Source organism: Leopardus geoffroyi, chromosome E2 (genome assembly GCF_018350155.1).
Source record: "Leopardus geoffroyi isolate Oge1 chromosome E2, O.geoffroyi_Oge1_pat1.0, whole genome shotgun sequence".
NCBI classification, from domain to species: Eukaryota; Metazoa; Chordata; class Mammalia; order Carnivora; family Felidae; genus Leopardus; species Leopardus geoffroyi.
Window position 1 is genome coordinate 48,942,675 of NC_059335.1, and position 24,871 is coordinate 48,967,545.

General features: G+C 45.5%; 1 protein-coding gene across 3 annotated transcripts; it reads left to right on the forward strand.

Annotated features, from left to right (window-relative positions):
- The first annotated feature begins 300 nt into the window (after nt 1-300).
- On the forward strand, nt 301-24,330 carry AARS1 (alanyl-tRNA synthetase 1). 3 transcript variants are annotated; one of them, XM_045443504.1, is made up of 21 exons: nt 301-408; nt 3,314-3,478; nt 7,702-7,890; nt 8,238-8,383; nt 10,599-10,790; nt 11,336-11,480; nt 11,847-11,992; nt 12,617-12,725; nt 12,880-13,030; nt 13,985-14,109; nt 14,540-14,684; nt 15,464-15,642; nt 16,754-16,867; nt 18,300-18,506; nt 19,019-19,203; nt 21,053-21,161; nt 21,872-21,985; nt 22,583-22,702; nt 22,818-22,904; nt 23,308-23,421; nt 23,810-24,330. In XM_045443504.1, exons 2-21 carry the CDS (start codon nt 3,335-3,337, stop codon nt 23,993-23,995), a joined length of 2,907 nt encoding a protein of 968 aa, XP_045299460.1. In that variant the 5' UTR covers nt 301-408; nt 3,314-3,334; the 3' UTR covers nt 23,996-24,330. The 3 variants fall into 3 exon arrangements, with proteins under 3 accessions (XP_045299460.1, XP_045299461.1, XP_045299462.1); XM_045443505.1 differs by having other exon boundaries at nt 399-746; XM_045443506.1 differs by having other exon boundaries at nt 401-1,363.
- Nucleotides 24,331-24,871: the final 541 nt, after the last annotated feature.

A 24,871-nucleotide genomic window follows, 5' to 3' on the forward strand; every position in this document is an offset into this window, starting at 1 on the left:
CCAAAAATAAATAAACGTTGAAAAAAAAAAAAAAATTAAAAAAAAAAAAAAAAAAAAAAAAAAAGCTGTGAGCTCTACCAAACATGTCGCCCGTTACCCTTATTAACCAAGTCAACTATGAGGACTTAGCAAACGAAAATGTCGGCCTCCAGAAACCAGTCACGTGACGTACTCCATTCCCTTCTTTCCCCGCCATTGCATCAGCCGATTTAGAGCCGCCTTCCTGGAACCCGACTAATAAGCTGATTCGTGCTCGGGTTGATTGGCATGATGACTGACCAATAAGTGTCCCGTGTAGGTAAGCCATGGCGGGGCACTCTCCATGGGCGCGCTCTGATTGGGCAGGGCCGTGCGGGTTGCGGTCCGGCGTGGCTCCGAGCGGGTGTAGCTGCTCCTCTGCAGGAACAGGTAACCGCGAGCTCTGGGTGGTGGGCTCTGAGGGAGGAGTTAGGGGCGACGACCTTTGAGGGAAGCAGACGGACCTCGGACAGTTCTGAGGCGCCCTGGGTCCTGAGGCCTGAGAGCTCAGTTGCCCTAGCGGGTCTCTGGGCCAGGCCTCGCGAGGCCTCTGGAACCGGAGCCTGAGCTGGAGTCGGTGCGGGCAGCCGCCTGGCTACAGCGCAGCGGGAGAAAGGCCTCTTGTAGACCCCTGGAGCGCCGAGGGTGGAGTGGCCTCGGGTGGCCTTGCCGAGGACCAGGACCTTGGGAGGATCACGGTTGCCATTGACTACCCGCCCAAATCTGAGGTTTTTTATGTCCCCCGGTTTTAATCCTCTAGGGGCGGGCGAGGATTTGGGGGTGGTAGTGAGGGTGGTCTGGATGGTTGGAATGCCTCTTGTGAGCCATTTCCTAATTTCTTAAAATTAGCTAAGTAGCTGATCCTGGTTCAGGTTCACCTGGAAGCACTTTCTATGCCCCATCATATTCAGCTATTACTTTGTCGGAGTCTGCATTTCCCGGTGTGCTTTAAGTTCACTAACAGTTTGCTGCTAAAGGATTATACCTAATCCTGAAGTACTTATTTAGCAACCATTGTACGAGATGTTGAGGATATACCCCTTTGGTGAGCAAAAAGCAGTCATGATTCTCACAGAGGTGAAACTTCCAGCCTGTTGGGGACATGGACATGAAACAAGCAGTCCAATGCATGTGGAAGTTATGAAGGAAGACGCCTGGAGCTACCAGAATAAAATAAGGAGAGTCTGGTCAAGGAGAAGCCTTTCTTAAATAAGTCTCTGCAATTGATATGTCAAAAATGAGGAAACAAGTAGGAAAATGGAAAGAGGAGTAGGGTAGACATAAAGAGCACATCATTGAAAGGTCCTGTGGCTGGAGCCTCAACCAAGGGCCAGTGTGATTTAAGGTACTCAAGACCTTTACAGCCCTGTTTGGAAGTGGAATCTGAGGACCATCCTTTTTGCTACCTCTGTATCTCATACAGCCTTCTAGTATATTTATACTGAATAAATAAATTTGTGATGGTGACACAGCTTTTTTTTTTTTTTTTTTTTTAGTAGTCTCAGCCTCCATAGAGCTTATTGTCAATATATTGGATCCTTACATCATTTTGCAGTTATTTCTGTATGTGACTGTCTCCCTGTTGAGGGCAGAGAGTCATTCTTCTCGATTCCCAGCACAGTGTGCATTTATGTAGGTTGAATGAGTGAGCAAAATGGAAAATTTATGTGTCCTTTGTAATTCAGTTTATTTACCTCAGGAGCAATGAACATTCTGAAACTGTGCTGTTGCTCAATCAGAATTGGCACTGTATGTTCATGTTTGCCACCATTACGATTCAGTGAGAGCTGTGATGAGGAGGGACGAGGAAGAATATGGTGTGATAGAGTTTCTAAAAACCCTAGCCTTGACTCTCAGCATGGACATAAAAATCCTTATCTATGGGCGTTTTATTCAGCTCTTTGCCTCTTTCAGCCAGTGTTTCACCATCTTTTTGCCCAAAGGGCTTTTGTTTGAGTAATGAGTTGATTCACTTGTGAATAAATCAATTGAAATTGTGTTTATGCATAAATCTGAGTCACAGTCTCTTGTTCACCTTGTATGTCTTTATTTTTTATCATCCTTATACGAAGGAAGAAAGGCCTTTGTACTAAGTGACTTAAAGTAATAGCATCCATATTCCTATAGGGCTTTCCAGTGTACAAATTGCTTCCCAAATATAGGATGGCTTTTGAGTGTCACGATACCTGGGTGGAGTAGGCAGAGTAGATGCTACTTTTTTACAAAAAAGGAAACGAGTTGTGATAAAGTGACTTATTTAAGATTAGAGTTGGGTCTTGAATCCTAGAGAATTAGCTAATGTCAGTGAGATGGTTCCCATTTTTTTCCAGATGCCCAGTGCTGCATGGCCCTACAGCACTATGCCAGTGATTGGTACCCTCCACTAAGGGCTGTCACTTTTCCCTAACCTGCCTCTCAGAAAAATCATAATAGATGTGAAAGAGTTTTGAAATTGTAAAGTTGTTCTATTTCCCAGTTTCTCTTCTGATTCCCTTTCTTTTTCCACTGGCTCTGAGCTCCACTTCCTCAGTGTGGCTGCACCTTCCTCACTCCTAATAGGTGGGAAGGTCGCAATCTACCAGTTGTGCTGGGGGTGCTTAGGCTCGGTGGGGGTAGGTATAGTCCTACTTGCAGACGGTCCCAGGTGTAGCCAGGCCCATCCCCAGGTCCACTGTGTTGCCACCAGCCTCCCCAAGATGGTCAGGCCAAACCCAGAGACCCTGGCTTTAGGGATAATAGGATTTTGCACGATTCTAGGCATGTAGATGAACAGAGCTGGAAGGATCCTTAGAGTTCATCTCATATGGACCCCGTTTTTTGTTGGTGAGGTAAAGTAACTCCCTTAAGGACTTGAAGCTAGGACTGGAACCCAGGTCTCTTGAGCATTCCCCCAACCCCAGGGAGCTGCTCTGCTGGACCATAAACCATGACGTTTTTATTCTGATTTCCTAATTCCTGGCCTAGGCCATGGCAGACGTTTGGTGTAAATGAATACGTGAAGAAAGCACTCATGCTCTACTTGACGTGTTGGTATATTGAACCTTTTGAGGTTGGCACAGAAAGGAAGAACACGTGGGCCTGTTGCCTGCTGCTGCAGCAAATTTTGTTTCGATGATGATTTTAGCCTTGGATGTTACAACATAGAGATTTTAGGATCAAACAGCTTACCGGTAGGATCAAGCAGCTTACCGGTGTCCTGCTTTGACTTGGCCTGAGAAGCCAGGAATCTTGTGTAATGTGTGCTTATCTCTTAGTTTCATTTCTCCTAATTTTCCTTTATTTTTTCTTTGGTTAGTTCCATAGGGTTAGTTTCAAGATGGACTCAACTCTAACAGCAAGTGAAATACGGCAGCGATTTATAGATTTCTTTAAAAGAAACGAGCACACCTATGTTCACTCATCTGCCACCATCCCATTGGACGATCCCACTTTGCTCTTTGCCAATGCGGGCATGAACCAGGTAAGGGTTTTTTGCTTTTTCGTAACAGTTTATTTATTTACTTTTATTTTTTATTTTTATTTTTATTAACAGTTATTTATTTTCAAGAGACAGAGCGCAAGCAAGGGAGGGGCAGAGAGAGGGAGAGACAGAATCTGAAACAAGATGCAGGCTGTGAGCTGTCAGCACAGAGCCTGAAGTGGGGCTTGAACCCATGAACTGCGAGATTATGACCTGAGCCGAAGTTGGATGCTTAACAGACTGAGCCACCCAGGCGCCCCTGTTTTTTATTTATTTTTTAAATGTTTGTTAAAAAAAAAAAAAAAAAAAAAAAAGAGGTTAGAGTGGGAGAGAGCCAAAGCATAAGAGACTCTTAAAAACTGAAAACAAACTGATGGTTGATGGGGGGTGGGAGGGAGAGGAGGGTGGGTGATGGGTATTGAGGAGGGCACCTTTTGGGATGAGCACTGGGTGTTGTATAGAAACCAATTTGACAATAAATTTCATACATTGAAAAAATAAAAATAAAAAAAATAAATAAATGTTTGTTTATTTTTGAGAGAGACAGAGAGCCAGAGGGAGAGGGGCAGAGAGAGAGAGAAAGAGAGGGAGAGAGAGAATCCCATGCGGGCTCCATGCCATGAGCATAGAGCCCAGTGTGCGGCTTGAACTCACATACCGTGAGATCATGAGGTTAACCCAAACCAAGAGTTGGACCCTTAATAGACTGAGCCACCCAGGCACCCCTATTTATTTTATATTTTTACAAAGAGAGAGCACATGCATGCAAGGGGAGGGGCAGAGGGAGAGGGAGAAAGAGAATCTTAAGCAGGCTCCATGCCTAGCATGGAGCCTAACTCTGGGCTGAATCTCATGACTGTGAGACCATGACCTGAGCCAAAATCAAGAGTTGAAGTCTCAACTGACTTAGCCACTGAGACGCCCTCACTTTATTTATATTTTTAAGTAAGCTCAATGCCCAACATGGGACTTGACCTCCTGACCCCGAGCTCAAGAGTCACATGCTTTACGGACTGAACCAGCCAGGCGCCCCTAGTCTGTAAAGTCTTGCTTTTATTTTCTGCTAAGGAAAAAGCTGGGTTTTATTAGTCATTGGTTAGGTTAATCTTGCTGAGCTCTGAAGAGACTTTTTAACTCAGCTATTGTCATTCTCCTTCAATCCTCCATTATCCTTGTTGTTGTTTTTTTTTTTTTTTAATGAGTTCTTCAGGATTCTTTCAAAGCTTTGCATTCATTCCCATTCTGAACCATGCAGCTTTACTGATTTTTTAAAAACTCTTTCTTGAAGCTGCTGCCACTGATGCCAGTTTAGATCCACTGCTGAAGAAACTATTAGTAGGGTTTATGTTTGGGGCAATTGAACTATAAAATGTAAAAGATAATTTGAAAGCTTTATTGTGATGTTGAAAACTGTTTATCAGGCTGATTATGGAAGTGGATTCAGGTTAGATAGTGCTGTCAGGGTTTTCCTTTGGTGGTTCTTTTGGAGCCCCGCTTAACGCAGTGTACCCACTGGCCCTTAGAATGTGTCTCACTCTGGGTAAAGGATAAGTTGACATTTTCTTTTCTTTCTGGTCTCTTTCCTGGCATGGAAAATTAGAGGCAATGGGAACATTTTCCATCTTGTATAACGTTAACTATGAAATTATACAGGTTTTCAGTTATATGTGTAAATCTTTTGTATACACTTGGGATGGGGGCACTGATTTTATGTGGACTTGCAAGGTGATTGGTTTATTGGAACATTGGAGAGGTTCTTTTCTGTTTTTTTTTTTTTTTAATTTTTTTTTTTTTTCAACGTTTATTCATTTTTGGGACAGAGAGAGACAGAGCATGAACGGGGGAGGGGCAGAGAGAGAGGGAGACACAGAATCGGAAACAGGCTCCAGGCTCTGAGCCATCAGCCCAGAGCCCGACGCGGGGCTTGAACTCCCGGACCGCGAGATCGTGACCTGGCTGAAGTCGGACGCTTAACCGACTGCGCCACCCAGGCGCCCCGGAGAGGTTCTTTTCTGCTCAGGCATTCCTAGGCATGGGTTTTGTCTTCTCCTACATGTGCTGACTATACTTGGGAGAAGAACCATGAGAGTTCAGTGTTTCTAAATGTTCTATGAATAACAGTAATTATTCCCCTCTATGTAGCACTTACTATATGCCAGGCACTGATCTATGTCTTTTATGTATATTGACTAATTTGATCCTCACTCTATACTGAAGCACTCACAGCTCAAGTAAATAGCCCAAGCTGACATAGCTGGTATGTGCTGGAGTGTGGATTTGAGCCTAGGTAGTCATTTGCTTAACTTTTGTGCTGTACTGTCTCTTAATCAGAGATATCTTAATGGTTGTTTTGCTTCTTTTTTTTCTTTATAATATTTTGAAACAGTATTTATTATATATCTGCCCTTTTTCAGGTACTAGACTGGGTGCTGGATATACAAAGATAAGTAATAATAGTTATTGTTTTTAAGAAGTTCATGGTCTGGGAGCACCTGGGTGGCTCAGTCTAAGTGTCTGACTTCAGCTCAGGTCACATTCTCACAGATGATGAGTTTAAGCCCTGTGTTGGGCCCTGCGCTGACAGCTCAGAGCCTGGAGCCTGCTTCGGATTCTGTGTCTCCCTCTCTCTCTGCCCTTCCCCCACTCATGCTCTGTCTCTCAAAAATAAATAAACATTAAAAAAAAAAAAGGAGTTCATGGTCTAGTTCAGAACTGTCTAATGGAATTTTCTGCAGTGATAGTAATGTTCTATATTTGGGCTGCCCAATATGGTAGCCACTAGTCATGCATGATTATTTGTTTAGATTTTTAATTAACTTATTTATTTTTAAAAGTAATCTCTACACCCAGCGTGGGACTCGAACTTACAACCCTAATATCAGGAGTTGCATGTTCCTCCGACTGAGCCATCCAGGCGCCCCCATGCATGATTATTGAGTTAGTGTGACCGAAGAACAGATTTTTTTTGTTTTTAAAAATTCTAATTAGTTCCTAATTATTTCATTTTAATTAATTTAAGTTTACAAGTAACAAGTGACTAGTGGTTACCAAATTGGACAGGTCTAGTGGGAAAATAAAACTAAGTCACATAACAATGATACATCAAATTCTAACTTGATAAATATTAAGGGCAAATAATATCTTATGTCTGAACATCCAGTCATTCATTAAATGTGCTGATTTTACTCCCTTAATAGGTCTCCATTTTTTTCTCCCTTATCACCTTTACTATTGAGCCAGCACATCACTTTGTACTCTTCTATTTTTCTTCTTTTTTCTTTTTATTCAATGTTATTTTAGAGAGAGAGAAGGAGAGGGGCAGAGGGAGAGAGAGAGAATCTTAAGCAGGCTCCACGCTTAGTGTGCAGCCTGATGCAGGGCTCATTCCCACCCCATGACCCTGGGATTGTGACCTGAGCTGAAATCAAGAGTCCGATGCTCAACCAACTGAGCCACACAGGCTCGCTGACTTTTTTTTTAAAGCAAGCTATATGCCCAATGTGGGGCTTGAACGGGGAAGATGAAGAGTCGCTCACTCTACCAACTAAGCCAGCCCAGCACCCCCAGCACATCACTTTTAAAGTTTTTTTTTTTTTTTTTTTTTTTTTTTTTTTTTTATTTTTGGGACAGAGAGAGACAGAGCATGAACGGGGGAGGGGCAGAGAGAGAGGGAGACACAGAATCGGAAACAGGCTCCAGGCTCTGAGCCATCAGCCCAGAGCCCGACGCGGGGCTCGAACTCACGGACCGCGAGATCGTGACCTGGCTGAAGTCGGACGCTTAACCGACTGCGCCACCCAGGCGCCCCTTTTTTTTTTTTTTTTTTAAAGTTTTTTTTTTTTTTTTTTTTTTTTTTTTTTTTTTTTTTTTCACTTTTAGAATAAGTTCTTCCAGAAAGATGTAAGTCCTGACCACCAGAGACTTGTGAGGAAGCACGGGTTTCCCTACATCAGCCTCTGGCTGTTATCACACATCCAGGAGGCCTTTCCCTTGTGCAGGTGGTGTTACTGGCAGTGGTTGGGACCGTTAGAGAACTAGGACAGGGACAAGCTGCTTCAAGATCAGCTGCCTCTATTGCAGCCCTGTCAGGCCACCTGCCTCAGAATTTTCCCTATTCCAGGCTAATTAAATTACAAACTGAACAGTTCATGTGTGGTTTCTTCCTGCCAGCCTGATAGAGCTGCAGCTCCTTAAAGGTTGAAATGTTCCCCTTTTTTTTTTAGTTCAAACCCATCTTTCTGAACACTATTGACCCATCTCACCCGATGGCAAAGCTGAGCAGAGCTGCCAATACCCAGAAATGCATCCGGGCTGGGGGCAAACACAATGATCTCGATGATGTGGGCAAGGATGTCTATCATCACACCTTCTTTGAGATGTTGGGCTCCTGGTCTTTTGGAGATTATTTCAAGGTAAGCTCAAAAAGGAGATCAGTTTGGGGTTTTGAGTAAAATGGTCATTTCCATTGAAGGAAATTGGTTCTAATTTTGCTTGTTTTAAGATATGAAGTATCATTATCCAGGGGATTCAGGAGTGAAGGGCATTTATTAATACTAAGACTTCCTGGAAGCAGTGCCTATCATTTGATTTCAATTTACATTTGGATGTCTCCTATAAATTGATCCAGAATTTGGATGTGTTTACGGTGAAGGTGTTGTAGTTTTATATTTGTGTTCCTAAGGATCTGGACTTTTCCTACTCATATTAAATGGATTTTGGTTTGGCCTCATGACACATACTTCTTTTTGTTATTTTGTAGGAATTGGCGTGTAAGATGGCTCTGGAGCTTCTCACCCAAGAGTTTGGCATTCCAGTTGAAAGACTTTACGTTACTTACTTTGGTGGGGATGAAGCTGCCGGCTTAGAACCAGACCTGGAGTGCAAACAGATCTGGCAAAACTTGGGGTAGGAATGCATCTCACATGTTGAGGGTGTGGAGGAATAAAGTGATTTCTAACTCAGTGCCAGAGACGGGTCTTAGGTCTTGGAGTGCATTGCCTTTTCTAGTTTTGGGCTGTGCAGTTTGAGGGGGAGTGGGGAGTGACTGGGAGCAATTCTCCTTTGGTGCATTCATCACTTCTTACTAGATTTACTTGATCATTCCAGTGTTCAAAGCCTGTATATGTAAGTCTCTCATTGTTTTGCTTTTTATATATTTTTAGAAATTGTGCATATAGTGCATATGTTGTAAAAATTCACACTACAGTACATAGAAATGTGAAAAATAGGAAATAGAAGATCCTTAAGATTAATCAGTGTTAATAGTTTGATGCCCCATGTATATAGTCTTCCAGGCATTTTTTTGTATTTCTGTCACCCTGTGTATATGTGTGTGTTTTTTTCAACACACTGGTTTTCTTCATATGAAACATGTTATTTCTTATGGAAATGGAATGGACTCAAACAGATCGAGGACAAAGAAGTTTGTTTGTTTGTTTTAAGTTTATTTATTGATTTTGAGAGAGAGAGCACAGGAGGGGCAGAGAGAGGGAGGGAGAGAGAAAGAATCCCAAGCAGGCTCTGAACCATCAGCTTGGAGCCTTATGTGAGGCTCGAACTCATGACCTGTGAGATCATGACCTGAGCTGAAGTCAGACACTTAACTGATTGAGCCACCCAGGTGCCTGGGTTGTTTTATTTTTTTTTTTTTTCCCCTTTAATGTAATATATTTCTAAAGAAAAATCATGGAGCATGAAAGTTGATGCGACAGATGAGCAGTATGTATTCTACGCTTCGAACTTAATAGGACTTATGAAGTGCAGCATCAAGAGGAATCTGAAAATGGGGTGACATACCTCCTGTAGATAGCTGGCATGCCTATGTCTTTGTCTCATTTTTTTATTCTTTTACTTTAAGTCTTAAAAAAGAGGCATAGCTTTTTACCACGCTTAACTAGTGCCACTTCTCTGTTTCATTCATTCTGTCATTTATTAACTAATTACTTTTACTCTACGTATGTTATTCCAACCCAGCTTCCCCTGGTACTTGGTCTGAAATCCCTACTTGGTTAGACACTATGTTCTAAGTGTACTTGGGACATTTTGGGCAGTAATGCATGGGAACCTTACATACTACTCTTGACTTTGGAGTCCTGTTTTGCTTGGCTTGTGTATGTCCAGACTCTGTTTGTCAAGTAAGCAAGCAAGCAAGTCATTTTTTTTTTTTTTTTTTAAGGAGGCTTCATGCCCAGTGCAGAGACCAGTGCAGGGCTTGAACTCACGACCCTGAGATCATGACCTGAGCTGAGATCAAGAGTCGGACGCTTAACGAACTGAGCCACCCAGGCACCCCTGCAAGCACAATCTCTTTTGAGTGCACTGTTATCTAGCGGCTCTCAGTGGAATCCAATATTTTAGAAATATTTTGATCTTATTAAATTCTTTCGGTATCATCTTAGGGTGAAAGACTTGACTACGTTGGGGCCTAGAGAAATGGCTTGAAATACTCAGCAGGGTTTTTTGTTTTGTTTTCTCAGCAGGGTTTCAATGTGTTTTTTTTTTTTAATTTTTTAATGTTTATTATTTATTTTTGAGAGAGAGACAGAGCACGGCCAGGGAAGGGGCAGAGAGAGAGAGGGAGACACAGAATCCGAAGCAGACTCCAGGCTCTGAGCTGTCAGCACTGAACCCGATGTGGGTCTCAAACCCACAAACCATGAGATCATGACCTGAGCCGAAGTCGGACGCTTAACTGACTGAGCCACCCAGACGCCCCAGTGTTTTCATGCTTATAGTAACTGTCATACAGGAAAGTCATTTCCGTTTTTAAAACAAAGGAACATTTGCAAAGAAAAGATTTGCTTAAATTCTGATCATATTCAGCATGGATGTTTTCATTTTTATGTGTTCCTTTCTATGCTTTATCCATACCTCTGCTTATTTTTGTGTAGTTATGATGGCAGCCTATGTGTATTTTGTATTCTATTGTAGTCACTCTTGAGATGAGTCATGTTCTGCATCTTCAGGCTCAGCCTTAGTAATTGCCAAAGAGTGGGCCTTTTTTTTTTTTTTTTTTTTTTTTTTTAATAGAAACGCATAAGGTCTTTTAATGGTGGGTGCAAGTCTGGGCAGAATCCTTGTCATTGGTTGTAACTGTGTTTGTCTTCACCACTCTGCACAGGCTGGATGACTCCAAAATCCTGCCTGGCAACATGAAGGATAACTTCTGGGAGATGGGTGACACAGGCCCCTGTGGTCCGTGCAGTGAGATCCACTATGACCGGATTGGTGGTCGGGATGCTGCACACCTCGTCAACCAAGATGACCCCAATGTGCTGGAGATTTGGAACCTTGTGTTCATCCAGTATAACAGGTGGCCTTGGGGTCCTGGACTGTATCTGCTAATAGCAGCACCTTTCCTCAAGCCAAATAGGGAAAGAGGAACTTGGAGGACAAGGCTGTCTTCTCATCCTCGTCTTTGGGGACAGTGGAGTGGAGCTAAAGCAGGCACTAAAGGCATCAGGAGAGCCTGATGACTTTATTTATTTATTTAGATTTTATTTCTCAGGTTTTCCCTCTGATCTCTGAGACAGAGCAGAGATCTAATCTTTTATAAACTACTTTTATTCCACATAGGACCTGCTTAAGGGCTGACTATTCCTGTAATGTCATTTTTGTGGTAATTTGCACTGCTGTGTTAAAGCTCATTTCCTTGAAGCTCACCTTACTCTGTAATAGACCCCTGATTACTTCTTCCCTTTTTCCCTCTACTCCCCTCCTCCCACCAAACCAGGCAGAGGAAAGTGGCAAATAGTCCCAGCCTGCAGTCTATGCTCTCTGTAAATGAGTTTTAGCCAGCAGGGAGGGGTGGCACCCCGGAGTGCTTGTTTCAACTTCCTTTTTCTCTGGATCGTGCAGGGAAACCGATGGCATTTTGAAACCTCTTCCCAAGAAAAGCATTGACACGGGGATGGGCCTGGAGCGACTGGTGTCTGTGCTGCAAAATAAGATGTCCAACTATGACACTGACCTTTTTGTTCCTTACTTTGAGGCCATTCAGAAGGTACTGGTCCTATCGCAAACATTGCAAACTTCCCCGGAGGCTGGACTGTTAGGCTGGACAGTTAGCAGTACTGCCAGAGATAAAATAATCATGTGCTTTGCCAGCTAAGGGTCCCTGTGACCACCTGCCAACTTAATCATTAATCACCCGAGGCTCTAAGCACCAGGTGGTATAGTTTGTTGAGTGCAGGGGCCTGGCTGGAGGCTCTTTACTCCTGCTGTCACCTTTCTTGGTGTTGTAAAGTCTGGCAAGAGGGCCAGCCTTTTTCTTAATGCCCACTCAGTCGACTTTCTCAGGACCTTCTGGCGCAAGGCAGTGCCAGAAGTGCTGCTTCCTAATGAGCTGCCTCCTGGTTTTTACCTGTAGGGCACAGGTGCCCGGCCATACACTGGGAAGGTTGGTGTTGATGATGCCGATGGGATCGATATGGCCTATCGGGTCCTGGCTGACCACGCCCGGACCATCACCGTGGCACTGGCGGATGGTGGTCGACCTGACAACACAGGGCGGGGGTGAGTGAATTACACATGTGACAGGGTTAGGACTGCCACTGTGAGTTTGATGACTCCCTGTGAAACTGAAAGCCGTACTTTATTACTGTTTTCTTTGTCATTTCGGTAGTTGGAGGGGTCCCTTTATGTTTTTTATGGATTAAGAGAGCTCCGGCTCAACATTACAGAGTTGCCACTGTATTAAATCTTTGGTGCTAAGTACAAGATGTAGTCAAGATTGTATTTCAGGCTGTCTGATAGGATATTGGCAGGGTGGGATGGGGTAGGTATTGATTGGCCCTGGACAGCTTTATTATTGACAGGGAGGACTTGGAATTGTGGGCATCAGCCATCTGGGTTGTACTTGCCTCCATTTCTGGGTCAGCAGAATGTGGTAGAAAAACAAACTGGGGTTACCCCAGGTCACCCTTAATGCATATTTGTGGGTATATTCCTGAGTTTTCTGCTGGACTGTGTTAATGACCTTGGCACATAAAAGAAGCAGTCTTAGAATAAAACAAAGTCTCTGGAAAGAAAGACAAAAAGCTGGTCATGTTGCTTTGGATAGAATTCCAAAAGCTCCATTACAAAATGCTTATTAGCTGGGAAGGTTGTCTAGAGGAGATGGGCTTCTGCCTCTTACAGGTATGTGTTGAGACGAATTCTCCGCCGGGCTGTTCGATATTCCCACGAGAAACTCAACGCCAGCAGGGGTTTCTTTGCCACATTAGTAGATGTTGTTGTCCAGTCCTTGGTAGGTATATCTCCCTGCTTACCTCTTTTCTCCTAATGCACACAGCTCAGAGGGATGGGGTGAGAAATCATATACTGCTAATGAGAGTTTTTAGGGGGGTCATAGAATGGTCTCTATCTTTGTTGCGCCCACATCTCTGTTTCCTCTTTGCCAGGGAGATGCATTTCCTGAGCTAAAGAAGGACCCAGATATGGTGAAGGACATCATTAATGAAGAGGAAGTGCAATTTCTCAAGACTCTTAGCAGAGGGCGTCGTATCTTGGACAGGAAAATTCAGAGCCTGGGAGACTGTAAAACCATTCCTGGTAAGGACCAGTTTGTTCCTTTTTTCATCCAGCCTGGTTCATCTTTCCAGAAGAGGCAACACTTTTTTCACAAATGACAGCGGAGTCTGTGTCTCCAAGGGCTGTGGATAGCTTGATAACGCTGCTTTTGGTATAAAATGGTGTTTACAGTAAAATTGTAAAAGTATTATGTTATTGTGGCAAAGTATTTAAAGAACACAGAAGTAAAAAATGAGGATTCTTTTTCCTAAACTCATTTTTCAGAAGTAACGATTCTTAAGAGTTGTATAACTATTCAGAGCTTTTATCTGTTCGCATACAAACGTATGTAGGGGTGTGTGTGTTTTCCAGCAAAAATGGGAACATATGGTATATACTGTTTTGCATCTTGCTTTGTGTTTTACTAGACTGGAAAATTAATTCAAAAAAACTTTATTTTTTTCACTTTTTATTTCAATGTAATGGACAAGGGGAAAGCCTGATGAATTTCCACAAACTGAATACACTTGTGTTCAGATTAAGAAACAGAACTTTTACTAGGAGACCTCTTGTGGTTCCTCCAGGTCAATTCTGAAAGATTTGATGGATTTTCTGACAAGTGCACAGAACCAATACTAACTTGCCTTCTCTCCAATTCTTCTGTCACTGCCAGGATCCTTTGAGAAGGGCTTGGGATGAAAAGGAAGAGGCTATGTCGTTTTTTTTTTCCCTTTTTATTTTTTTTATGTTTAGTTATTTTAGAGAGAAAGAGCACACGCGTGTGCACTCATCCACAGGGGAGGGGTTAGAGAGAGAGGGAGACAGAGAATCCCAAGCTGGCTCCATGCTGTTAGCACAGAGCATGACTCCGGGCTCAAACTCAAAAAGCTCGAGATCATGACCTGAGCCAAAATGAAGAGTTGGATGCTGAATCAACTGAGCTACCCAGGTGCCTCTGTCTGCATCATTCTTACACAATTCTTTTGTGTTGTGCAGGGGACACTGCGTGGCTCCTCTATGACACCTATGGCTTTCCAGTGGATCTCACTGGACTGATTGCTGAAGAGAAGGGCCTGGTGGTAGATATGGATGGATTTGAAGAGGAGAGGAAACTGGCCCAGGTAAAGAACTTGGGGAGTGAGCAGAAAACCCAGCATGAAACAAGGCAGGACTTGGCTGCAAAGCAAACAAGGGTTCCTTCCATTAAAGTCTTTGAAAATCTGTTTTTCCCAAGACCACTGCGTGTCAAGTAGGGGATCTCCAGCCCAGGGGGATATTTGGTAGTGATGTATGAAGACAGTTTTTGGTTTTTGCAACCGAGGGTGGGATGGTACCAGTGTCAGGTGGGTAGAGATCAGGGATGCCACTCAACATCGTACAGTGGACAGCCCCCCAGAGCAAAGAATTCCCTGGCTCCAAGTGTCGGTAGTGCCGAGATTGAAAAACTCTCTTCTGGAGCTTTATATTGAGCATAGTTTAGTGATTTTTGAGTCCTTCAGAATTCTTTTTTTCCACATTAAGGTAACTTCTGTTTCTTTCTCATACTGGTAGCTGAAATCACAGGGCAAGGGAGCTGGTGCGGAAGATCTCATTATGCTGGACATTTATGCTATTGAAGAGCTCAGGGAGAAGGGTCTGGAAGCAACAGATGATTCCCCGAAGTATAATTACCATTCGGATTCCAGTGGGAGCTATGGTATGTTACTCTGCTTACTGTGCTTACCTTGGATAGCTTTTGAGAGAGGTCTCCATCCAGATTAGGAACCGAGGATATCTATTGTGGCCTCTCCTGTCATGCTGTGTAGTCCAGCTCTGTGATTTTATACTTGAGTCCCTTGGCGATTAATTTTCTCTTTATTTTGGAATAATTATAGATTCATAGGGAGTTGTGAAAACATTTACAGGGACAGTCCTTGTCCCCTGTACCCAGTTTCCCCTAATTGTAACACCCTGCAGAAAACCAGGAAATGGCCACTGATACAGCCTTCAGTGGCTGTTGAATTTTGCATCAGGACAGTGGCATTCTAAAGTTAAGAAATCAAAAGAAATAAACAGGTAATACATAGTTCCTCTTTTTTGCTCCAGCAGAGATACCTAAATGTATCCAGGCAAGCCCACAAAATGAATACATTTTTTGTGAATTGACCTTGGGAGTAGGGGACTTATTACTACTCCTAAATACTTATCAGACTTGCTAGGTTTCTGCTCAGTAGCTCAGAGTTAGAGTGACCAGAACTATCAAAGTTTTACCTGGGAACTCCTCAGCCCCAGTTACCTATTCCCTGTGACAGTGGGTCACCCTACTGAGTGTTACATTCCCTGGTGTGAAGCCCTTTTGTGGAGTCTAATGGGCTTGCATGTAAAATAAAATTAGACACTTAGGACTTAAGGAGAGCTTGAGAAATAGAATCGAGCAAAAGCCAGCTAAGAGCATGTGAATGAAGTCATTGACCCTGTTTTCCCCTTTCTGTGCAGCATTTGAGAGTGCAGTGGCTACAGTGATGGCTCTGCGCAGGGATAAGATGTTCGTGGAAGAAGTGTCCACGGGCCAGGAGTGTGGAGTGGTGCTGGACAAGACCTGTTTCTATGCTGAGCAAGGAGGACAGATCTATGATGAAGGCTACCTGGTGAAGGTTGAGGACAGCAGCGAAGATGTGAGCAAACAGTTCTTCCTTGTCAGCCAGGAAGGGGAATCCAACAGAGGGCTGGGCCTGGATGCAGTGTTGCTTTTCTGGCTCCTCATAATCCTGGCATTGCGGAGCAGACATGACCAGTCTTTGAGTTGCAGTCCGTTGTCAGTGTCTCTGAAGCTGAGGCAGCTGCCTCTCGTACCACTGACCTCATTGCCATTAGGTCCCCTCTTAGCAGGATCCCTGCAATTAGGCTGCTTCGTTGATACTGGGTCCTCCCAGCTTTCCTCGTGAATAAGAAGAGGGCAGACATCTTGCAGAAACCTTGGCATCTAGCTCTGCCAGTGCAGACTCTGATCTTGGACGAGTTTCCTAGTCTCATGGGCTTGAAGTTCCTTATGATGGTTTTAAATTCTCTAAGATGCTCCTAAAGGGAACGTCTATGTATCTGTGAATATATATGCATATATATGCACATATATAAAGTGGTCTGTATATTTAATGGTAAATATAGGTATTGTTAAACCTTAAAAACAAAACCATTATTTTACCAGGAAAAGTGAGTTTATTGGGGAATAGCAGAGAATGGCACTTGGGACATGCAAGCTGTGGCAAAACCATAGGCAAGTCCAACAAACAAAGAGGAACTGATATTTTATAGACAAGAAGGAGGAAGAAGTTGGAAGCGGTTGTTTAAAGGAAAGTCCATGAGAGAAAATCACAAATTTGGCGTGTTGATGGTTTCTCACTGGCAGAGTTGCAGGGGAGTTGATTTCTTGCAGGAGATACAGTGTGCATCTTTCCTTGTTAGGGCCTGTAATTGATGGTTCTTTCCTGTTGAGGATGCCCAGTTGGGTCTGTAATTGACAGTTCTTTCTGAAATTGATTACTGCTCCTGATCCTAGCTCCCTGGCTCCACTTTAATGAGGTTTCTCTTTATTAGTTTTTGGTGTATAATAATAGTGCTTGTGTATATGTACAATAAGTACAACGGTATTAATGGTGCAACATGTGTATAATGGTATATACACACTAGTAAGGAGGGTCTTAGAGAATGTGTGTATAGCATGTACTATATATAAAAATATATAAGATTTGGATTTATTTACTTACTGGTCTCCTGGACTGCTTTTAGAAAACAGAGTTTACAGTGAAGAATGCTCAGGTGCGAGGAGGGTATGTGCTGCACATCGGGACCATCTACGGCAGCCTGAGAGTGGGGGACCAGGTCCGGCTGTTTATTGATGAGGTGAGTTGTGTTATGCTAGTTGGCACTAGACCTGATTAGTAATCCTGTTCCTTTTTTTTTTTTTTAATTTAAATTTCAGCTTTATTGAGGTACAGTTGACATATAAAATTCTAAGATATTAAAGTGTACATCATGGTGATTTGATACACATTTTGAAAAGTATTCATCTCCTTTTGCTTTAAATTGGTATATCATTATTGTTACTCCTAAGTGAAATTGTAAGTAGATTATTATAAATCAGGTGCAGGAGTATATTTTATGACGGGTGCAGCAGCAAGTTATTAAATGTGTATGTTCCCAAGTCAGGTGACAGTGATTTTTATTTTATTTATTTCTTATTTTAGAGACAGAGAGGGAGAGCAGTGTGATCAGGGGAGATGGGCAGATGGGGAGAGAGAGAATCTTAAGCGGCCTCCATGCTCAGTGTAGAGACCATTGTGGAGCTTGATCCCATGACCTGAGGATCATGATCTGAGCTGAAATCAAGAGTCAGATGCTCAGTTGAATCACCCAGGCACCCCTGATTTTATTTATTTTAATTTTATATATTTATTTTAAGTAACCTCTGTACCCAGCGTGGGGCTCGAACTCCCAACTCTGAGATCAAAAGTCGAATGCTCTTCTGACTGAGCCAGCCAGGTACCCCAGATGACAGTGATATTAGTTGAGACTTATAGACTTGTTTCATGGATTGCCTTTCTCCAGATTAACCTCAAATACTTCTTCAGGATCCTGAAATTCTGTATTAATTAGGAAATAGGTTTTGTTTGTGTGACAGAGCTCCAAAATAACAGTAGATTAAAAGAAGATAGAAATGTGTTTCTCACCTCAAAGTCCAAGCTGATATAGAGGCTCCGCCCCACAAAATCATAGAGCCCAGCCATTCCTTGCTTGTTTGTCTATCATCATTCCTGGGATGTTGCTCTTGATTTCATAGTCCAAGAAGGTAGCCATCAGATCCATTTCTAGGCTAGGAGTTGGCAAACTTTTTGTGTGAGGTTCCAGATAGTAAGTAATTTTGGTTTTGTGAGCCATATGGTCTCAATCACAACTATATACTTACGATTTTGTAGCATAAAAGCACCATAGACAATATGTAACCACATGGGAGTGGCTGTGTTCCAGTAAACCTATTTGTAAAAATGAACAACAGGTTGGATTTGGCCCACAGGCCGTAATTTACCAACTCTTGTTCTAGACAGTGGGAAAGAGCAAGGGGAGGGCATGGTTCCTTCCCTTTAAGGATGTGCATCATACCTGCTTACAACTCACCGGAATTTATTCATATGGCCACAATTAACTGCAAGGGAGGCTGGGAAATGTAGCTCTTATTCTGGGCAGCCATGTGTCCACCTAAAAATTTGAGTAGTCGGGAAGGAGAGAGCAGGTATGACTAGCACACCTCTCCACCAGCTGCCTCTGCCCTTCACAGCCCCGACGGAGGCCCATCATGAGCAACCACACAGCTACTCACATCCTGAACTTCGCCCTGCGCTCTGTGCTCGGGGAAGCTGACCAGAGAGGCTCCCTGGTTGCTCCTGACCGCCTTCGGTTTGACTTCACTGCCAAAGGAGCCATGTCCACCCAGCAGATCAAGGAGGCTGAAGAGATTGCTAACGGGATGATTGAGGCAGCCAAGGTAGGTGTGTGTAAGCTCTTGGGTCGTGAGCCTTGCTTCTTCCCTCACTTTCCTTCCGTGGAAGCTTCTCAGCAGTACAGATGCCCTTCCTCTATTGTACCATACCCTGCCAAGCATGCACATTTGTTTGAAGCAGTGATTGTCAGCCACACTGGGTGTAGGGGCAGTAGTGGTATCCTGCAGAGCAGCCTTAGGGCCCCTGGGGAGGGGGCAGAGGGAGGTTTTTGCTCCACCCCCTCCTTGGGACAATCAGAGCTCCTTCATATGTAGTGCATCCATGTAAGATTTGGTTCACAGTTGAGCAAAATAATTGGAAATTCCCATTTTGATCCCCTTGACTTTACATGTAGTGCCTTGTATCAGCAGGCTCAGGGCACGTGATGGGTAGAGCCAGGATTAGACTCCCAGAATCTTGCCTGCAAGACCACAAGGCCACAGTTTCCCTGCCACTGCCTGCTGCACCTCCAGAGAAGATCTTTTCCCAGCTTTTTTCTGTCTTCTTTCCATGGCAGCCTGTCTACACCCAGGATTGTCCCTTGGCAGCAGCTAAAGCCATCCAGGGCCTGCGGGCTGTGTTTGATGAAACCTATCCTGACCCCGTGCGAGTCGTCTCCATTGGGGTCCCAGTGTCCGAGCTGTTGGATGACCCCTCTGGTCCTGCTGGCTCACTCACTTCTGTTGAGTTCTGTGGGGGAACGTGAGTACATCAGGGGGAGCAGTGGATGGACTCACTTTTGGTTAATTTGGTGCTACCCTTGGAGGATGTGGGTAATAGGCTAGACCCACTCTTATTTTTCTAAGGTTGGCATGAAGTTCTCAGAAATGTACTTGCTAAACAGCACTCCCAAGAACCTTAGTATCTTGTGCCCCTGTCAAACCCCTTGGTGTCTGATGTTGACATTTGCTGGGTTTGTGATGAAATATTCTTCCTAGGCTGGGGATAAGCATTATCTTAACACTTATAGTTGCTTGCTCTTGTGTCCTGGGCTGATCCTGACAATGTGGCCTATGAATTCAGGATTCAGGAAGGCCATGGAGCGGTCACTACGTTCCCCAGCTGGTCCTAGCTCTTCTCCACCGCTGGGCCTTCACTTAGCTTCCTTGGCCAGCTTGAGCAGCATCTGAGGGTTAACCCCATTGTCTCAGGGCCCCTGAGTCAGGCTCTGCAGCACACCCAGCTCAGGTTGGCTTGGGAGAGCCACTTGTTTGTTCCAACTTGCAGTCCTCTGTAGCCCTTGGGGTCATTTTGGGATGGTGTGGTGGCCTGGGAAGCTCCTGCTTGCACGGGAATCTTGTCGAGAAGAACATTCTTAAGGTCATGATGGAGCCCATCCCGGGCCTCCTGCTAGCCTCAGGCAGGTAGGGAACAGGTAAGTGTATGGAGGAAGGGGTAGGGATTTGGGGCACCACATTCCTGGCCCTCCTCTGCCCAGCTGAATCAGGCTTTCAGATGAGTCCCACTCTGCTTTAATGCCTCCTTAGACATTCTTTGGAGCACAGAAAACTGCGTGCAAAGCCTTTATACCACTCTCTCAGAATGACTGAAAGTTCATGAGCTCATAGTTTGAAGTTCTCTGAGCAATTGGGGAATAAAACCTATTTACGGCGGGGGGCGGGGGGGGGGGGGTGCGGTGGCACCTGGATGGCTCAGTCGGTTAAGCGTCCAGCTTCGGCTCAGGTCATGATGTCATGGTTTGTGAGTTCAAGCCCTGCATAGGGCTCTGTGCTGATAGCTCAGATTCTGGAGCTGCTTCAGATTCTGTGTCTCCCTCTCTGTCCCTCCCTGCCTCGCGTTCTCTCTCTTTCAAAAATAAACAAACATTAAAAAAAAATTAAAACCCCCAAACCTGTTTACAGGGTTGTGGTGAGATTTTAAAGGTAATCCTCCAATATTCTCAGCTAGTGGCAGGGATAGAAGAATATAGTTTATGTTCCAAAGAGGACCAAAAATAATGAATGTAGAGCCTGCCAGCAGTAGCATTGTGTTGGGTGTTAGGGATTACAAAGCACTTTTGTTTGATTTCCTTTGATTTTCATTGTAGTCCTCTGAGGGAGAATTATCCCCCGTTTTACTTAATGTATTTTTAAAAAAATGTTTATTTATTTTTGAGAGAGAAAGAACACAAGCAGGGGAAGAGCAGAGAGAGAGGAAGAGAGGACTTGAAGCGGGCTCTGTGCGGACAGCAGAGAGCCCAGTGTGGGGCTTGAACTCACGAACTGTGAGACATGACCTGAGCTGAAGTTGGATGTTTAACCGACCGAGCCACCCAGGAGCCCCAGAATTATCCCCATTTTATACATGAGAAAACTGAAGCTCAGAAAGGTGGTGTTTTGCTCAGTGTCAGAGTGCTCTTAGCCCCAGACTTTCCTGGGCTTCCTGTCTGAGCCATACCCTGAAGTCAACTTGAAGGGCCTCTTCCCACTGTCCCCTCGAGGGAGGTTCCCTGGGACCTCAAAGACCTCAGGTCCTCACCAAGGGCAGATGTGGTAAGGACCGGGGTGCATGGGCTTTTTTGTCACCACGGACTTTATGTTCTGCCATTCAGGCACCTGCAGAATTCGAGTCACGCAGGAGCTTTTGTGATTGTGAGTGAAGAAGCTATTGCCAAGGGCATCCGGAGGATTGTTGCCGTCACAGGTGCGGAAGCCCAGAAGGTGAGCACATCAGGCTGGTTCGTGGCTTATTCGTGGCTGGTTCGTGGCCTACAAGGTAGGAAGAGCCCAGTCTGTGAATTAGGCAGCTGGTTTTGTAGCTGCTGCATTCAGAATTGGAAGTACAATGCTACCCCCCAAATGTCCTCTGGTTACTCCTATCTGGCAGAAGAAAGCCACCACCACACGAGACTTCCTAGCTATGTTGTGTTTGATCTTTAAAAATATATGTAAATTCTGCTATTTGCTCCATAGCATATCTGTGTCTAGAAGGGTAAACCATGATTTTGCTGTGGCTTCCAGTGCCCCCAGCCACTTCCTGCCATCTCCCTAAGGGCATGTGCCTAGTTTGAGATGCACTGTGTACGGGGATAGTGGCCCTGGGGGTGGGGCTGTAGCTGGTGCCTGATGTCTGCTGAAGCTTGAGGATTGATCATTTCATTGGGGTGAGAAGGCCTCCTAACTCAGGAGTTCTTGTTTATCTCCTGAGCCTGAGTTAGTGCAGCCTTTCTGCTGGTCAAACTGGTGAGGAGGGTGCTCTTTTCTGGGGCACAAGGCTGCCAACACATGCTCCTTGGAGGACAAGAAACTTCTGGTGTCCTAGAGATGTGATGTTCCATAGCCTGCCATCAGTTGCCACAGTTGTTTCCAGACAAGAGTGAAGCTGAAAGTTACCTGACTGGGAGTTTACAGCTCTGATTGTCTCTGTGCAGGCCCTCAGGAAGGCGGAGAGCTTGAAGAAATCTCTCTCTGTCATGGAGGCCAAAGTGAAGGCCCAGACTGCGCCAAATAAGGATGTGCAGAGGGAGATCGCTGACCTTGGTGAGGTAGTTGCGGCCTCCCTCCTCAGGCCCTGCTCAGTGCCAAGTGCTAGGCCAGATAAATCACACACTCCTTGAAGAACTCTCAGATCCTGGTTCCAGTGGCCCTTTGACCTGACTGCTCTTATCTGGCAGCCTTGCAAAGGGGACTCCATGGATCCTGGTCTGTGGACCCCTGGCATCTGCTTGCTGCCCCCATTGCCGATGGCAGAGCCCGTTCCAAGCATGAGTGGGCAGCAGTGTTGAGGGAGTTGGGGGAGTGGGTACCCACTATTTCCAGGTCTCCTCATGTCTGTTAATAGGTGGGGGCTTCCTGTGAGCCCATTATAGGCTGTATTCACTGCTTGGTAGGGACCAGCGCTTATAGGGGGTCCCAGCTCTCATCTGCCTCTTTCTCTCTTGCCCTACTTGTTACATCTGCCGTAGTTGCTCATAAAGTGACTGGTCTCAAGGCCTGTGGATACCTTTTTGTTTTTTGTTTTCACTCTCCTCCTGGATAGTAGTCAGGGAAGACTTTGGTGTTGAAAGACAGAAGGGTGAGATGGACTTGGGCCTCACATCCTAGTGGTCCAGGTCCCAGTGGTGTTCTGGTTCTCGTTCCAGGCCCTGGCCACCGTAGTCATCCCCCAGTGGCAGAAGGACGAATTCCGGGAGAATCTCAAATCCCTGAAGAAGATCATGGATGACCTGGACCGGGCTAGCAAAGCCGATGTCCAGAAGCGAGTGAGTCCCACAGTGCTGGTGGCTGAAGGGAGCCAGGAGGATTCACCCAGCAAAGCCTGTGCAGACCGCTGTCTGGGCCTTTGACCTCAGGCCTCTCTTCTGGACTTCCTTACAGGTGTTGGAGAAGACAAAGCAGCTCATTGACAGCAACCCCAACCAACCCCTTGTCATCTTGGAGATGGAGAACGGCGCCTCAGCCAAGGCAACGCAGGGGCTGGGACTGCACGTGCTGCCCTGTGCCTGTCCACTACTTGTCTCCTCTTGGGGCCTCAGCCCTCTGGTGGCTGGAGTCTGAGCTTTGTGGCTCTGAGTGGAGTGGTTGCCTGACAGCCTGCTCTCTGGGATTGAGGTTAGGCTGAGCCATGGAGAGACCTGGTGGCTGTGGAGCTACAGCTCCTGAGATGGAAGGCAAACCTCAGAGCCAGAGATGTGGGCAGGGCCTTGTTCTTGGGGCCTTCTCCGTGAGTCTCCCGGGACTAGCACCTGCTCTTAGAGGGGGTAGCAGTCGGGGGTGCTCTGAAAACTGACCTCCACAGGCTCGCTGCCCTGTGGAGAGCGTGGCTCCCCTTCCCGAGGCCACGGCCTGACAGCAGGTTTCCCCACAGGCCCTGAATGAAGCCTTGAAGCTCTTCAAGACACATTCCCCTCAGACATCTGCCATGCTCTTCACGGTGGATAATGAAGCTGGCAAGATCACGTGCTTGTGTCAAGTCCCCCAGGTCAGCACACCCTGCAGCCCTGTGCTGTTTGTCATGGTATTGGTAGCTTTTCTGAGGAAGCTTGCTTCTTAGAGTTGTTTGCCAAGACCCTTGTGTGTGGCTGCAACCAGTTAGAAAAGGCCATTCTCCTGGCCACTTGTTTGTCACCTCCTCCAGCACCGCTACCCTCAGGCCTTGTCCTAGGGGCTGTGTGTAACTGTGCTGATACCCGGCTTTGCGCTCTGCGTGCCTCACCCTGGCTGTGGGCTGGTCTCCATCGGTAGCAGCACCCAGGCAGGTGGGAGTGGGTGTCTGTGGCTCCCCCATCCTTTTTATTTATGTCCCTTCTCTGTGTCTCCCTCAGTCTCATCCTCTGTCCTGACTCCCACTTTTCCTTTTTGTCTTCCAGAATGCAGCCAACAGGGGCCTGAAAGCCAGCGAGTGGGTACAGCAGGTGTCAGGCCTGATGGATGGCAAAGGTGGTGGCAAAGATGTGTCTGCTCAGGCCACAGGCAAGAATGTGGGCTGCCTGCAGGAGGCATTGCAACTGGCCACTTCCTTTGCCCAGCTCCGCCTGGGAGATGTGAAGAACTGAGTGGTAGGGGCAGCTTCCACTGGGAAGCATCCGTCCCTCACCCGATGCATCCGTCCAGCCAGCTCTCCATCTGCCACGAGGACATGTGAATCTGCCCTCCTAACCCAGCACTAACTGGAACTCACCTGGGAGCTGGCTCGTGACTCAGTGCCCACGTTATGTTTCTCCCCTGAGCCCTACACACCAGCGCCATCTGTGTAAAACCACTACCCCAGGATTGCTATTTATCATTGTCATGCTCGTGTCTGTAGATAGAGTTCTTTGTAGGCCTGAGGTTGTGGGTCTACAGGGAGGAATCATTTTTGCTGCAGAGAATAAAAGGACCATGTGCAATACTTGATGATGCCATGTGATCTCTTAACCCCCATGTTCCCCTGTGTAACAGCCTGTGGCTCCTTGGGTATCTATCGAATAAGTGCTGTGCCTCCACCTGGCTTCTGGTTGTGGTCCTCGCCAAGTCCAGCTCCAGACCCCTGAAATTTGGGAATGGCCCAAATTTGGGATTACCTGAAGACACTTGTGGAGGTGGCCCATAGAACGTGGGGCTGAAGGGTGAGATGGAGAAAGGTATTAGTCATTCAGTAGAATATGGACCATGGGGTTACTGGAAGCAGTTCATAGGAGAAGCTCTCCATTTCCTAGGCCTGTGTCCCTCCCTTTTGATGTTGAGTCATTGGGTGTGAGATCAGAGGTGTTCTCCAGTACAGGAGGTATTTAGGGTACGTCACTTGCCTACCACCACCTCTTTGACCCATCATTCTTGGTTTCCTGACCCAAAGGTATACAGTGAGGATTGGGACCTGCCCTGGTCCTGAATCTCTTCACTCAGGTCTGAGGATAGCTGGGTTTGGAAAGTGTGCCGGGGAGGTTATGGGT

Excerpts from the sequence above, each read along its gene's own strand:
- AARS1 (XM_045443504.1), top strand. The coding sequence starts at position 3,335 with ATGGACTCAACTCTAACAGCAAGTGAAATACGGCAGCGATTTATAGAT. Across the intron at positions 7,891-8,237 it reads CTTTTGGAGATTATTTCAAG|GAATTGGCGTGTAAGATGGC; the intron begins GTAAGCTCAAAA and ends GTTATTTTGTAG. Across the intron at positions 21,162-21,871 it reads CAGGTGCGGAAGCCCAGAAG|GCCCTCAGGAAGGCGGAGAG; the intron begins GTGAGCACATCA and ends GTCTCTGTGCAG.